We start from the raw sequence: 17,378 nt of genomic DNA, 5'->3' as shown, positions 1-17,378 counted from the left end.
CTTTTACTCTCTGTATGTTTCGATATATTATAAAAAAAGTATGTTTTCATATTTTCATATTTTGTTCATGCAAGACTTAATAAAAATGTATTATTGAAAAATAGGCAAAGCCCCAATCAGCATGAATGGTCAGCACACAGCATTGCATTGTGCTGAGAGGGTATCCCGCTACCTCTCCAGATGAACGCTCAGCACACAGCATCGCAGTGTGCTGAGTAGGTGTCCTACTATTTCTTGAGCGTTCGTGCCGATTGGGGCTTTGCCTATTTTTATAATATTGCTCAGGTAGAAAAGCTGGGTTGCCCCGTATGTTTATATCAACCTTTGTTAATGTTATACTATTGCATGTTGACACTTTACCAATGTCATCCTAGTGCATGTCAATCTTTTGGTGTCCACCTAGAAATTGTCTGTGAGCAATCAAGATGCCCTTATCATTTATCAAATTCCTATTAACTTATAGATTATAAGCTTGGAAATGTTTTGCCTGCCTATCTATACTTACAAATACTAACACCACTAATAATAATAATAATAATAAAAAGAATAATAATAATCGTCCCAACGACAACATATTCAGCAGCTAATCCAGTGTAGCCTCACATCATCACTTTGATCAATTTATCAAGCAGAAGCTTTTGTAACGGCTTTGGATGTTAAGCAAGAGAACAGAGTGAAACATTGGGGATGATTCAGACCCGCTTGGAGAGGGTCAAATTCACTCCCCCGTCCGATGTTAGGGGTTTGCGCATGCACAGACAAGAATATGCGCAAACTCCTAGAGTGAACTCCTTTGGCAAATTTTACACGTTCGCTAAGTCTAAGGAGAGCAGGGGGCGGACGCAGGGGACCACCCAGTATTTCATGGGTGCACCCATAGAAACCATGGATGTACCCCATATTGATGCTTTCTTAGGGTGGCCGGATGACTTCAAATGACATCAGTGCCTGCCCCAAATTCGTCCATCTATGGCCAGAATAAGTGTCAGCCTAGACCTGGGGTAGCCAACTCCAGTCCTCGAGAGCTACCAACAATTAATGTTTTACAGATCTCCTCACAGAATCACAAGTGAAGAAATTAGCTCATCTTTTAAAATGTGTTAGTCAGTAAAGTTAGTGCACCTTTGCAGCAGCTAGGTTGTCTGGAAAATATGAACTGTTGGTAGCTCTCGAGGACTGGAGTTGGCTACAACTGGTCTAGTCTGACTTATTAGCAAAGAGGAAAAAATAATTTGATGGTGAGCGACCATTGAATGATTTCTCTCCCGTGCGGCCACATGCGAGCAGATGTGTATGCAAACGCATTTGCTCACATGCAATTGAGCAGAGGCAGAGGGCGGGCTAAGTGGGGGTTCAGCGGGGTGGCATTTACCGGTTCGCAAGGATGCACATATAAGCAGGCTAGCGAACAGGTCTGAGGCCTAGAGTACAATTTTGAGAACCTCTCACACCACAGTGCTACTTTACTAAAGAGGAAACTGTTTTGACCAATGCTGAAAAAGTAAAACAAAATTATGAAATTTTCTAAAGAGTGGAGAAATGGACCAGTAGAAAAGTAGCCAATAGCATTTTAACCAAGTACATTTAAAAAAAAAAAATTACTGGCAGTAACTGATTGGACTGCTATAGGCAACTTTTCCACTCCATAGAAGGTTTAACACATTTGACAACCAAGTGATTTTTTTCTTACTAAAGGACCATATTCATTTCTGATCTATTTGCTAATTAAATTAACCCTTTGAGTGCCAAAATCTGTGAGACGTTGAAAATATCCACTAACAATCCCCCCCCCAAAAAAATATATTACCTACAGTATATAAAGATAAACATTATAGATCATTATGATGAATATAAATGTTTGCTTGCCAATCTCGCACCTATTTTGATAAATTTGCTTTGCAAAAGGTGAACTATGTTTTTTTTGGGATATTCTGAGGTGCATAGCTAAATACATTATTAATCTTTTACAAATAATTGTGGCAATTCTACTACTTTATAAACATTTGCATATCAGTCCATTTACCCTGGCTTGCTCCTCTGTCCTCTAACCATCTGTCCAGCATCTGAAGGTCTTTTGCCCATGGAATGGTCGTGATTAGGATCCACAAACTTAAATATATGTGATGATCCAAACTGCATCTTCACGCCACTGTGCAACATGGTGGTTTCAGAAATACGTTGATCATCTATGTATGTGTCAGCATCAACACTTCTCGGGGTAACTGTGACCACTCCATCCATATTTGTAAGGTCACAGTGATGTGGCTGTATGCCTGGTCCAAATAGCTGTAAAATTCATAATTATGATAGATGAAATCAAGAAATATGAAAAGAAAATATCACTAAAGAAAATAATTAAACGACAAAAAAAAAAATATATATATATATATATATATATATATATATATATATATATATATATATATATATATATATATAGAGAGAGAGAGAGAGAGAGAGAGAGAGTTGTTTAGCAGGATGGCACTCAATATGGTAATAACAACTCTTCGGTGCCAGGAACTTAATTAAGCAATAGAGAGCACTTACCCCCTTCCCTTGCAGGCGAGGATGGAACCGGCACACGAATTTTAAGGTGAAGAAAAAGTGTAGTTTATTGTACAAGCATAATTTTGCACAAACAGTCAGCTGTAACCTAACAGCCGTTTCAACCTCTGACGAAAACCACTAGGAAGTGGTTGAAACGGCTGTTAGGTTACAGCTGACTGTGCAAAATTATGCTTGTACAATAAACTACACTTTTTCTTCACCTTAAAATTCGTGTGCCGGTTCCATCCTCGCCTGCAAGGGAAGGGGGTAAGTGCTATATATATATATACACATACAGGATGATGAGGCCGGCACTCAGGACTAAGTGAAAGCCAGCAGGTAACCGGCTCCGGTGCCTTCTTGCAGAAGGGTTTGTGTCCTCCAGGGATATAGCACAGGAATAAGCGGCACTCGGAGACTGACGTAAGTGGTGTAAACCTAGAGGAATATTTATTCCACGTGCAGAAACCAAAACGTTTCGGAGCTCGCAGGCTCCGTCGTCAGTTGAAAGTACTTTCAACTGACGACGGAGCCTGCGAGCTCCGAAACGTTTTGGTTTCTGCACATGGAATAAATATTCCTCTAGGTTTACACCACTTACGTCAGTCTCCGAGTGCCGCTTATTCCTGTGCTATATATATATAGAGAGATAGAAACATCAAGGACATGATAGTTAAAACTAATGTAAACACTAAACAACAAGCCACCCTTTTTAATGTCCAAATGAAAAAACCGGGATGTTACCGTTGTCCATCCTGCATAACATGCAGTTTTATGGAAGCAGGGCATACATTCAAGCATCCCAATACGGGGAAGAAATTTAAGATTAATCATGTCCTTTCCTGCAAGAGTCAATTTATTATCTACATTATAATTTGTCCCTGCGGAAAATATTATGTAGGACAGACCATCAGGACCCTAAGGGAAAGAATGGCAGCGCATCGCTCAGCCATTAAAGCTGCTCTAGAAGGGAAAGATGTTGATCAGCCGGTGGCAAAACATTTTAAAGAGTTTCGCCACTCACTTACTCAGTTTAGGTGTAAAATAATAGATCATATCCCCCCATTTCCACGGGGTGGGGATCGACAAAAAAAGCTCACTCAGAGGGAGTCAGAGTGGATCTTCAGGCTAAATTCTCTGGCCCCCAATGGGTTAAATGAAAAAATATCCTGGGGAGCGTTTATGTAAAATTGAGAATAAGTGTGTCAAGTCCAAATAGTGAAAAACTCTAAAAACGTAATATACAGCAGTTTAACTACGATAATTGATTATGACATATTATCCGCTTAGCCGTATATCCTGTATTAATGCCTTTGTTTTATTATGCACACTGTCTTTTTAACTATTTGTATTATGCTAATGCTGCCTGTATGCCAGATCTTATATATTTTTTTGTTGCACAGCTTTTTCACATGTTTTTTATCCAATCGCTAGATTGGTCTTATCACATATCCCCTGGTGTGGACGCGCCGGCTGTCAGTGAGACCAGCCAGGGAAGCTTCAGCGTCCCGACCAGCCTATGGAGAGGTGGTCTGACGTTACTGGAGGCCCGAATCTGTGACACACCCCCGGAAGTGCAGCGCACCAGCTACGGGGAACGGAGCACACATGTCTTACAATCTCTGGCATATAAGGTACGCATGTAACTGTATTCTGCTTCTTCTTTTTGCACAATCACTATTGCACTTTAGATGTCCGTAAGGATGAAAAGGCTGACAAAGCCTTGAAACGTTGATGTAAATGTGACAACTATTTGATTTTTTGCACCACTAAAATCCTTGTTACAAGCCCGGAGAGTGCCGCTCTTTATTCCCAGGGTAACCTGGGGTAGTTGCGCTATATATATATATATACTGTTTCCCTTTATGGATATATATATATATATATATATATATATATATATATATATATATATATATATATATATATATATATATATATATATATATATATATATATATATATATATATATATCCATAAAGGGAAACAGTTTCCACAGAGCGCACTCACCAGACTTCAGAAAAACAGTTTAAAACTTCCAAATTTTAATTCATCCTTTTAAAATTCAACATGGTAGTCGACGTTTCGGGCCATTGCACGACCCTTTTTCAAGACTTTGATCCAGCCTGATCTCCTGTTGTCAGCGATGACACTATCCCCCTGCGCCAAGCATTAAATGCTACAAAGCACGCCCATCACAGTAAATTCCCAGCCTATCCAGGCAAGCAGTATTCAAGAAATCAGCTGTTGAATTAATCACATACCTGTCAGGTGCCTAAGATCCCGCCGCTCGCTCGTGGGGCGGCGTGCGTTCCACACATGGTACTGTATCACCGCAGCTTCCGTGCGGTATGCGTTCCACAAGAAGGAAGTAGTCATACAGACATACTTCTGGGCGCCCGGTCAGGTGATGCTTTACCGGATGTGACGCTGCTTGCGTTTCATCCACAGGCAGGGCAAGTAATCTTGTTACTTCCTGCGTTCCACAAAGGCGGAAGCAGGTTACTGAGGGATATGTATTGCATTTCAAAAGCGGGCATGATTATTATAAACAAAAAGAGCCTTTCAACAGCAATCTGGTTACTTCTTGCATTCCACCAAGGCGGAAGCAAGTTACTGAGGAAATATATTACATTCCAAAGCGGGCATAATTATTGCAGGCAAAAAGAACTTTTCAGCAGGGGAACCGGGTCATCGCTGTCTATTACATCAAATTACACATGTCATATCGATAAAATTAAATTAAAATACACATATTCGTGGAGAAACCAGACTAATCAGTCAGTCATCCCCAGAGTATGTGCATATCACTGTCCAGGCCCATATTTACCCATGTGTCACCTACCAAATAATACTTACACCAACTTAAGAAAAAAGAGAAACACAAACAGAATCAAAAATCATAATAATGTTAAACCAGTTAAAATGTATGTAAGATTCGACTTACCACATCATCCAACTATATTCTTGATGTGCTACTGGTTTCTTACTAAAATCTTGTGGGTTTTTTTCCCCCCAACCTCCATTCTATTTCTTTCTGTATCCCCCCCCCCCCCCCTCAATGACTCCTTCAACCTTCTAACCGTCCTGCCTCCTCTCCATTCAGGTACAATCAGTCGGTGATGTATAGATGGCCTATGTTTGAAGAGTCCAACCAGTGCTCTAGGAACCTGAACCACTCTTTTCTACACCATTCCTTTAGCCAGGCATTAACCGGGGAGGGTGGGGGGGGGGGGGCCCTGCATAGGCCGTTTCCCCCTTGCTCCGTTTTGGAGCGAGGGGGAAACTGCATATGCGGCCGCTAAAACAGCGAGACGCACGGCTAAATGCAGCAGGCTCCCTGCAATCGCCGAGAGCCTCGCTGATAAGAGGAATCCTTGCCGTCCTCTGACAGTGAGGATTCCCCCGGAATGTTGAATAGGGTGAATGGCCGGTGCAGGGGTTAAACGGCATGGATCGCTTGTTTTCTTCGATCCCCCCGCTGCTTTACCCCTTCGCCGGCTGCATTGAATACACCCCCTATTTACTGCATCATCCATCTAATCACATTTAGACCCAAATCAATACTCACCTGTATTGAATTATCATCCGTTTTTTCCGATCCGACCTCTGTGATGCTCACCTGAAGACGATATAGCTTTGGCTTATCCCTGGAGTCAGAACCATCTCAATTTAAAAAAAAGATAGAAGACAAAAAGATAAGCAATATACTGTAACCATAAACACAAAAACATTGTCATGACATGCTAGCCAATATTAAAGTAAAGTAATTTCAAATATTTGTATACATGAATATATATATTTTTTGTTTTATTTAAAGGAAAACAATTGGCCCATCATATGAGATACAAAAAATGTGTACATAAAAAAATTAAATACAGTATTAAAAAATAAAATTTAAATTTTGACGCTTATAAAATGCTTTGCTCAAAACTTTTAAAGCCAAAAATTATACAATTATTTCCTTAGTTTTGACACCAGGGTGTATTGGATTCTCTGATTATACGGTATAATCAGAGAATTCAATACACCCTGGTGTCAAAACTAAGAAAATAATTGTATAATTTTTGGGATCAATGATCCTTAAAGATAAATAAAGGGGACAGAGATAAAGTGCCAACGCACCAGCTCCTGTCATTTTTCAAATCCAGCCTGTAATATGGCAGTTTGGAGTCGACTGGCTGGTACTTTCTCTCTCCATGTATAGGTACATAGACCCTAAAAGTATCAACAAATCAGCTCATAACTGCCATGTTACAGGCTGTTATGAGCTGATGGTGTTAACCACCAGGGGTGGTTTGTCAAGAGCGGCCACTTAGAGGGGGGATGGTCAGTCCCACACTAAAACCAAAACAAATACAAACAGATAAGTTGAGCTATGAAAGTTAAAATAATCAATTTATTACACAATGTGTTGAATAATCATAAAGTAATCATAAGAATAAAAGCAACATTGTAAAATAAAATGGACTCAAAACATATTAGTTTAAATGGGCTGCAATCAATGTCCCGTCTCTATTATGCCGCCATAATTAGATGAAACTGCTGCAATGCCATCCGACTGGATTATAAACCTCTAGCAGCAATATGGTAATTATTCACCCATTGTAGGCAGGGTATGGATCATTGGGTCAACATACATTTAGGTCGCCAGGGTCATTAGGTCAACATGGGTAAGGTCGACAATTTCTTTTTTTTTTTTTAACTGGAATGTCAACACAGTCAACATAAACACTATAATGCTCGCCATGCTCTCCTCTCGGTACACTTTTATTATTCTACCACGCCCTAGTGGATGGTAGGACATAAAACACTGCCCGTCAGCACATATCGTGTCGACATGGACACCGGAAGTAGAGCCATGCTTCGGGCACACTATTTTATTCTAACACCATGCCCTAGTGGATGGTAGGTCATGAAATACCACCTGTCGGCACATGTTGGCTAAAAAAAAAAAAAAAAAACACATGTCGCCATAATGACCCTGTCGACCTTACTCCTGTCCACCTAATGACCCTGTCCATCTAATGACCCTGTCCTAACCCATGCCGACCTTAAATCATGTCGACCTAATGGTGTCGCCCTAATGCTTGCTGACCATCATGCTGGTGACCCAATGACCGTATCCCTGTGGGCATACACTATACAAGCCTCAATACACTCATCTGGTTTTCATCTAATTAAGATTTTAACAAAGAACAGTTTATGAGGCACGCTCCACAGGTGGTTCTGGGGGGGGGGGGGGGAGAGGGGGTGTCCAAGTGTATCCCTCTCATCAAGGAAACGTGAAAGACGACCAGAGGCTTCTTTTGGTCAACACCATCCACTGCATCAGAGTCTATCTCATTCTGGGTCTTGGTGCATATGAGGTGAGTGGCCAGAGCTCCAAACACTGCATTTTACACCTTGGTGTATACAGTCCTGCACCACAAAAGAATAATGCCCCTTTCAGCCTGCACATATTATCTGGTATTTTAATGGATTTTTTTTTACTATTTCAAAATGGTAAAAAGGTAAGACTGAGGCTTGGATGCAGTGGATGGTGTTGACCAATAGAAGACTCTGACTCGCTCATTTCATATGCAGGGGGCAGGGACCCACTCATTAAATATTCACTGCACGGAGTGGGTCATGCTCATTCCATATGCAGGGGCAGGCACCCGCTCATTAAATATTCACTGCACTGGGTCCCGCTCATTAGATATGCAAAAAGTGGGACCTCAGTGCGCAACATGTGATGTGAAAGGGGTTTAACCTGCTTTGACCCTGTTTTAAGAAATGTTTTAAATACCGGGACTAAGCAGGTTTTGCGGTGTGAAAGCAGCATTAGTGTTTGTCCCTGAGAAATACAGCACATTATAGAACAGTTACAGCAATATGCAATCTGATGATGTTGGGTTATATAACTTCAGGAAAGAAAATTTTAAACTGCTTGGATAAATAGAAAAGTGTTGCTACATTCATTACAATGTGACTGAGTATTTCAACATACAGTTAAGATTTTTTTTTTCTTTTTTAAATTGTATTATGATAAAAAGAACATGTATAATATATCAAGTGTTAAGGTGCATACACACTGGGTGTGTTAGGCCAGCGTGTATGCAGAGAAATGAGGAGGAAAATCGCTGGGCTGAAAAACGCTCAGTGCAAACACACTGAGCGATTTACCCCAATCCAAATGATTTTCCTGGGGGTGGACAGCTTCCCATAGCAGAAAGCTATGGAAGCCATCCACCCAGTTGGTCATCTGCTGGTAATACCAGCAGATGACTGGCTGTAGCCAGCAATGATGCAGGAGCGTGCATCAGCGCTAACCGCCGGGCCATACACAATGGGCGGCTTTAGAGCTGATAGCTCAAAATTGCCCAGTGTGTATGGGCTTTTAAACAGAGCACTCCTTTTTTATTAAACTACACACAAAATATTAAGGATAGAATAGATCAAAGCATATGTAGATTCAGTCATAAAACCAAAATTTCTGTTTGGTGCCAAGGAAAAATTAAATAATAATAATAATGGGGGTAGATGATTCCGGAAGAGTGTTTTTCCACATATGAAGTCCCTGAACTGTCACTCAAAGTTAGTTACAAAACATAGTATTACCTTCATAGGAATGAAAGCTGTAGTAAGAAAAGTGGTTCTTTCTGCCTGAGGACAGAACACATGCAAAGACAGGACCCAGGAAAAGACGTCATCAGCAGAACAGAGACCATGCAGTGCATGCCAAAGAGAAGCAAAAGAAAAGACAGGAGAGGGTGAACGTGCGGATTTCTAACATCCAAATAGCCTTAAGTACCTTTTTTGGGGTAATTGAATTAAGTAAAAAATATATATATATATATATATATATATATATATATATATATATATATATATATATATATATATATATATATATATATATATATATATATATATATATATATATATAAATATATAAAATGGTAACTTTTTTTTTTTATATAAATATCACTGCAAAAACAAATGAAAAAAGACAATTTTTTTCCAGTAAAACTAAAAAGAAAAATTTACAATGTGTTGCACAGAACAGTTTAGAGCAAATTTTAATGATAGTTCCCATTTAACGCTTAGCTGAAAGAAAGCAATACTTTATAGTGATACCCACGTGTGTGAAATAGACCAAAATAAGCGTGCAAGCAAGGTGCATAAAGTAGTTAGTGAAATAAATTCACAGAAACCAATAAACCTATTAACTGCAGTACACATAAGTGCAATCTGTACCACTGGAAATCTATTAGACACAGTATACTCAAAATCAACTCTTTTAAATTTGCTGGCAAATTCAGGAACACAATGTCATTCTAAACTCTGAAAAGTTGGGGGTGGGATTTTTCACCAATACAAAAACTGTATGTCAGATAGCAAAAAAAAACAACTCACAATGGATTTTATGTACACCTTTTCAGCAAAAAAAGAAAGATATATAAAACTAGATTCTGAATTTATAAAAATGTCAAGGTAGCTCATAGGTGGCAAAAAAAAAAAAGGTTAACTGCAGACACGCAACCAGTTGATGGAGCAGCAGTCAGCAATAGGAATCAGGCTGTTGCATGATTACTTCAGTCAATAAGAATCAGCCTCCATCCCCACTGTGCTGCTGCGGAGAGCTGGGTTGAGCAGTGGCTTGGAGCAGGGCCGGCTGAGGGAGGGGAGGGGGGGGGGGGGATAGGGCGCGCAATGAGACTATCATAGCAACCAAGATGGCGGGAATAGCAATAACGGCGGGTGTCCACTGCACTAAGGCTGTGCTGGATCTACTGTGGGCGGGGTTGTTGGAGGAATGGATGAAGTTTGCTGATGAAATGTAATATAGTTTCTTTTTTTTTAATTTATTGTGTTTTATTTACCATGTCGGAGCAATGTTTTTTTACTCCTGTGTGGAGCAATGTGTTATTTCAAGTCTCCGCTCTGTGTAGCTAGGTCACAAAATTTTCTTGTACCACACCCCTTTGTTAGGGTGCACGCCTGCAACCGGTGCAAATATTTGCCCAGGCAGATCAAAAAAGGTGATAACTCCCCAGCCAATAAACTCCTATCTGTCAAATTACTGGCACAGTTTTAGTAAAAGGGATTTTTGTAAGAACTTACCGTTCGAATCCCTTTCTCTGATATGGTCATGGTGACACAGCTTCACACTGGGATGTAGGAGGGTCCGCAGGAGCCAGGCATCTATACCAAAGTTTTCAGAGAGATAGGCTCCTCCCACTGCATCCCAGAATCCTCAGTTTACCTTTCAAAGCCGCTGGAATACATCAACTCAGTACAAACGCCTGAACATATTATATGCACAAACTTCAATTTTACCATCATAACATGAAACATCATGAAAACGGCAATACTTACTGAGCGTAAGGGAGGGATCGCTGTGTCACCAGGACCATATCAAAGAAAGGGATTTGAATGGTAAGTTCTTACAAAAATCCCTTTTTCTCTTTCAATGGTCCTGGTGACACAGCATCACATTGGGACGTTCAAGAGCCGGTCCTTTGGGAGGGTATGCTCAGGTCTGCAGCTCTCATCACTGCTCGCCCGAATGATGCGTCCTCCGACACAAACTCATGGAACCTGTAGAATTTGGCAAAAGTGTGAACAGATGACCAAGTGGCAGCCCTGCATACTTGCTCAGCCGTAGCCCCATGGCGAACCGCCCAAGAGGTGGCAACAGACCTGGTGGTATGTGCGTTTATACTGGCCGGTACAGGCCTACCAACTTTAGTATTTACAAAAGCAATAACTGATCTCAACCACCTGGCAATGGTCTGTTTTGAAGCGGGCCAGCCTATCTTGTGTACATCATACAAGACCAGTAAAGTATCTGTCTTCCGAAAAACTTTAACTCTGTCCACATAAATGTGCAAGGCGCGAACCACATCCAAATTCCTCAATCTGTCCATTTTTTTGGAACCCTCTGGGGGTTGAAACACAGGAAGAACAATATCCTGATTTAAATGGAAAGCAGAAACGACTTTGGGTACTGTTCTCAGAACAGCCCTATCATCATGAAAGATTAAGGGAGGCTTACAAGACCATGCTCCCAACTCCGAAACCCTCTGCAGAGAAAACAGCCAACAAAAACACTAACTTCCAAGTGAGAAACTTGAGGTCAGCAGACCTTAAAAGGTTCAAAAGGAGGCTTTTGAAGAATATCAAACACCAGAGACAAATCCCATGGTGCCACCAGTTGTTTGTATGGTGGTTTTAATCTAGTAACTCCCTGAAGGAAGGTTTGCACCTCCGGAAGTACAGCCACTCTTTTCTGAAAGAAAATTGAAAGAGCAGAAATCTGGACTTTAAGAGACTGGAGACTCAGCCCTGAAGAAAAGCCATCCTGAAGGAATTCAAGCAACTTAGACAGCCCTAACCTGGACGTATGAGACTTCTGACGTTCACACCATCGAATATATGTCTTCCAGACCCCGAAGACACAGACTTTCTAGCCTTGATGATTGTATTCACAACCGCTTCAGAAAAACCGTTGTTCTTTAAAATGGCGGTTTCAATAGCCAAGCCTTTCAGCAGAGCCGAGCTAAATCCTGATGGAAAAAAACGAACCCTGACTTAGTAGGTCTGGCCTTAGAGGTAGACGCCACAACTCTACTGATAGTCTCTGAACACTCGAATACCAAGACCTCCTTGGCCAATCTGGAGCTATCAGTATTAGTCTTCAGAACCCCGGCAATCATCGGGAACGGTGGAAAAATGTATGCCAGATTCCACGTCCAGTGTACTGTCATTGCATCCACTGCTAACGACAGAGGATCCCTTGTCCTGGAAAAGAATCTGGGAACCTGAACGCCATTAAATCCACCTCCAGGAGCCCCCATCGAGATACAATCTGCTGAAAGATCTGCTAATTCAACGTCCATTCCCCTTCTAGCAGCTCTTCCCTGCTCAAGAAGTCGGCCTCCACATTCCTCACACCAGGTATGAATATTGCCGATAAGGCTTGAACATTTTGCACCGCCCATACAAGAATCCGCCACACCTCCCTCATAGCCAGCAAGCTGCGTGTGCCGCCCTGATGATTCAGATATGCCACAGCCGTGGCGTTGTCCGACTGAATCCTTATGGGGAGGCCCCTCAGTCTGTCTTTCGCCAGGGATAAGGCCTTCCATACAGCACGAAGCTCTAGGATATTTATCGGGAGAGCTGACTCAACTGCAGTCCACAGGCCCTGAAGCCTCAGGTCCAGAACTACTGTCCCCCAGCCCGAGGCTGGCATCGTTAGTAACTACCAGCCAGTCCGAAGACTGAGGAGACCGACCCCACTGAAGGGAATTCACATCCGTCCACCATTGTAGAGAGGACCTGGTTTCCAAAGTCAGCGTCACCCTTTCCGACTTAATGGTCTGCGTGTTCCCCGACCAAGATGTTAAGATGTTCAATTGAAAGGCCCAAGAATGGAATCTGGCGTACTGCAGAGTCTCGAAAGTCGCCACCATTTTGCCCAGCAACTTCAGACATTTCCAGACCGACGGGTCCGGTAATTCCAGAACCGACATTACCAGGAGGGAAATGTCCTTGGCTTTCACCTCTGGCAGGAATACTCAATTTAAGTGAGTATCCAGGATGACTCCCAGGAAATGAATCCTCTGGGCCGGGACCAGTTGTGACTTCTGCAAATTTAACAGCCACCTGTTAGCTTGCAAAAACTGAATAGCCTTTGCCAGATGCTTCTGTAAAGTCTCTGCTGTTTCCACTTTGAACAGCAGATTGTCCAGATAAGGTATCACAATGATACCCCTCAAACGGAGAACAGCCGCCATTACCGACATGATTTTCGTGAATACCCTTGGAGCCGTAGCCAGTCCAGGAATTGGAAATGTCGGTCCCCGATTGCAAACTGCAGAAGAGCCTGATGCTCCAGGTGAATTTGGACATGTAACTATGCATCCTGGATGTCCATGGATGCCAAAAATTCTCCCTGGTCTAGGCTGGGAAGCACAGACCGCAGACTCCATTTTGAAGTGATCCACCCACAGGTGGAGATTCAATTACTCCAGATTCAGGATGGGTCTGAAGGTTCCATCTGGTTTGGGCACTAAAAACAGAATGGAATAAAAGCCTTTTTTCCATTCCTCCCGTGGCACCGGGATCACCACCCCTTTTTCTAGAAGCGACTGAGCCGCCCCCAAAAGAGCAGTCCTGAGTCGGGACTCCTTTGGAAGTGGTGTGGGTAAGAATCTTCTCGGAGGAGGACCCCTGAAAGGGATCTTGTATCTCTGCGAGACAATGTCGAACACCCAAGGATCCTGATCCAACAAAGCCCAAGCTTCCCGAAACCTTAAAGGACGACCCCCTACTCTGAAGGCAGATGGGGGATTCCCCAGGCAGTAATGCCAAGGGCTTTTCATCACCTTTGGTGCTCGGTTTCTTATGGAACGAGCCAAAGCGAGACTTTGGGGCTTTTCCTTTACCGGACTGAAATTTACCCCTGAAAGACTGGCCTCGAAAGGACGCACCTCCTCTAGGAGAGGGCCGAAAATACGGGCAAAAGGACGAAAATTTAGAGGACTGTTTAGCTGAGAGGGCGGGGAGAAAGGTACTTTTCCCCCCGGTGGCCTGCTTTATAATTTCCTCCAGCTCGGAACCAAACAGCAGCTTACCCATAAAAGCCAAAGCCTCTAAAGCCTTTTTGGACTCATTATCCGCTTCCCAGGCTTTGAGCCACAGGACTCTTCTGGCATTAACCGAGACGGCGGACACTTTAGAAGCCATCTTGAGAGCTTCTTCCTCAGCCTCTAGGACATATTCAGCTGCTGCCTTTAATTTTTCAGCGAGCAGCAAGACACCCGGATCTGCGTGCACCATAGTACACAAACCATTAGCCCATACAATCATGGCTTTTGAAAACCAAGTAGACGCTATAAGGGGCCTGAGAGTAAACCCCACCCCCTCAAATATAGCCTTAAGGTTTCCTTCCTGCTTCTTGTCCACAAGGTCCTTAAAAGTCACACCCCCTTGGACCGGGAGCACTATAGTTTTTGAGAGTCTGGCTACTGAAGTATCCACTACAGGCCTTTACTCCCAGAGATCTGTATGCACCTCAGGCATAGGATAAAGACTTAAAAAACGTTTAGGCATCTGGAGCCTTTTTTTTTTCACTTCAATTTCTTTATTGCGTTTTTTCAGATATATATAAATCATTACAGTACAGGGGGAGAAAAAAAAAAAAGAACAAGACAGGGATACAGAAAAAAAAGGGAGGGAAGGGTACAATCCAGGGGTATTACGATATTGGATACACATCCTTTAATTTTTAATACTAATTTTCATTTCTTTATTCCATCTTATGTTATAAGGTGATTCCCCTTACGTCTGGCCTGTCTAGTCTAAGTTCCACCTTCCTATTCTTTGATATAGTTGTGCCACACGCTCCATTTCCTCTGTAGTGCTCTCGAGGGTACGATCCCCAGTGTGTTTTCTGTTTCCATTATGCATTGGGATTGGACCCTCGAGATCACTTTTTGGATATGTGGAGGGGTGGTTTGTTTCCAACATTGTGCGAGGGCTGCTTGTGCTGCTATAAATATCTGGCCTAATACATACCGATAGTTCCCCGCTACTTCTTTTGGGTACATGTGCATCAAGGCCATTTGGGGGGAGGGGGCTACTGCCTGACCCAATACTCTATTTATAAGCTCAAACACCTCTCTCCAGTATTGCTGTATCTTTGGACAAAGCCAAAACATATGGTAGATGTTTCCGACTTCCCCACACTCCCTCCAACAGAATTTGTGAGTTTGTGGGCCACAATAGGTGCAATTTGTCTGGGGTTAAATATAATCTATTTAGTAGTTTGACATGCATTTCTGTATGGTTCATGCATTTAGACATGTTAGTATATAATATTTTCCATTGTTTATTGGATATGTGGATATTCATATCTCTTTCCCATTTTTGTTGGGCTGTTGTTCTAGGGATTTGGGATGCTTCGATCAGGAGCCTATACCATTTTGAGATACTTCCCCTTGTTCCCAATTTATTCAGTTGGGTCGTGAGTGCAATTGGCGGATAGTCTAATCGATCCAATTCACCTTTCGCCTTACGTATCCAATTCTGTATTTGCATATATTGAAAAAATTCTGATTTGGGCATATCGGGTCATTAAGTCTTTAAATGGTATAAGTCTTCCTCCCTTGAATATATCTCCCATTTCCCTCAAGCCCACTGCTGTCCAGTTTAAAATATTCAAGTTTGGAATCATAGCTTTAAGGGTTTCTAGTAATATACTTAGTGTTGGAATAGTTAGTGCGGGAATCTTTGATTTCGTTTTGTCCCAGACTATTAGAGTATCTATAACTGTGGGTAGCATATGTGCCCTACTTGGTCTCATCGCTTGTGGGATCCATATGAGATTTTTTAGGGAAGGTCCCGCACCAGTGTCTTGTTCTATTTTTGCAAAGATGCACATGGAGGGTTCTTTGAACCATTCATGCATTTGGGTTAGGGCACACGCTTCCCTCTATCCGGCATCTGGAGCCTTTTATCGGGCATTTTCCAAGCCCCTTCTAAAAGATCCTGTAAACCTTCATCTGCCGGGAAGGTAACAGCCTCTCTACGTTGCCTCTTTAACACCTTTTTAAAAGGAGTTTTGTCTTCTTCTGACAAATTCAAGGCCTGCTTAACAGCAGCAGTCAAATCCTCCACCCCAGGGGTCGAGTTATCCTCATTATCATCACCCTGCTCCCAGGGAATATCTGAGGTGCACTCTCCTTCCTCCCCTGAATCAGCAGGCAGCAGAGGGACCGAATAAGACTGTCTAGGAGTCCCCTCGGAATCATTGTCAAATCTATCCAGCAGAGCATTAAACCTGGTGATACCTTTAGCAGTATCCTGCATTACTTGCATCAAACCAGGATCTGCTTGAGTCAGAGGCAAAGAGCCTCAGGACTGTTGAGAGGATGACATAGGTCTAGGGGAAGATACCACCACATCTCTCTGCTTGTCCAACAATTGCACTAAGGCATTTACGGACCTGCCCAGGGCATGAGCCCACACAGGCTCTGTCTGCTCTACCCTCTGGGGTACACTTCCCATGGGTCTCACAGCTGCGCAAGCAGGGCACAATCCCCCCTTGGCCATCTGTTCAGGGGAAATTTGTAGTGCACAAACACTACACGGGCTCAGTGCAAATTGGGCTTCCTCCCCCAAAGCTACAGACTGTTGCTCTGATATGATAAAGTAATTTCACACAGAGCAAACTGACAGGTGCTATATACTGAGTCAATGTATATCACAGCTCTTATCTGTCTGAAGCTCCGGAATTCTCCTCCAGATTAAGGGGGTAGCGATGCCCAGGAAATCCACCACTCAGCCAGAAAACAGCGCTGCAGCTCCGCAGTGAGGGAAGAGACCAACTATCTCTGCTAATGCAGGGTCTGTGGAGATTTGGCACCAAACTACCCCCAGTAGCCACTCCCACTGCTGGATCTCCAATTCCCAGTATCTCCCCTTCCCATGGGGACCAGTTGGAATCGCCCGCAGGCCCTCTGACAAGCTGCTGTCCTTTTCAGTAAGGAACTCAGCTTGTAAGCTCCGCATAAAATGGCCACCGCCATAACGTTCGCACATCCCCATGAACCTCACCTGCGTGAAGCCGATTCAGGGACGCTCCGGAGCCCAGGCAGCTTCTTAATAGAAGCTCACAGCGCCACACAGAGAGACCAGACCGTGTCTCCTCTGTGCGCAGGAAGCTCACAGGACGCGCTTTTGTCAGCTCCTGCAGTGCTGGCAGTGTGAGGATTCTGAGAGAATCCTCAACACTGCATCCTACCTAATAAGTGTAAAATTAAGAAAAGAAAAAAAA

At 42.7% G+C, this 17,378-nt stretch overlaps 1 protein-coding gene across 12 annotated transcripts in view; it reads right to left on the bottom strand.

The window, feature by feature from the left end:
- AFDN (afadin, adherens junction formation factor) overlaps window positions 1-17,378 on the bottom strand; it is a 723,489-nt gene that overhangs the window by 500,714 nt on the left and 205,397 nt on the right. For 9 of the 12 annotated variants that reach the window (XM_083176399.1, XM_083176400.1, XM_083176410.1 and 6 more), the window contains 3 exons: window positions 9,152-9,196; window positions 6,120-6,214; window positions 2,024-2,286 (listed from right to left, as the gene is read on the bottom strand). In XM_083176399.1, the coding sequence (XP_083032525.1) occupies window positions 2,024-2,286; window positions 6,120-6,214; window positions 9,152-9,196 (403 nt within the window). The remainder of the gene's footprint in view (window positions 1-2,023; window positions 2,287-6,119; window positions 6,215-9,151; window positions 9,197-17,378) is intronic. The other 3 variants (XM_083176402.1, XM_083176404.1, XM_083176407.1) reach the window with 1 other exon arrangement.

This window comes from Crinia signifera, chromosome 3 (assembly GCF_055691185.1).
Source record: "Crinia signifera chromosome 3, ASM5569118v1, whole genome shotgun sequence".
NCBI classification, from domain to species: Eukaryota; Metazoa; Chordata; class Amphibia; order Anura; family Myobatrachidae; genus Crinia; species Crinia signifera.
This window is presented reverse-complemented; position numbering and strand designations above follow the sequence as displayed.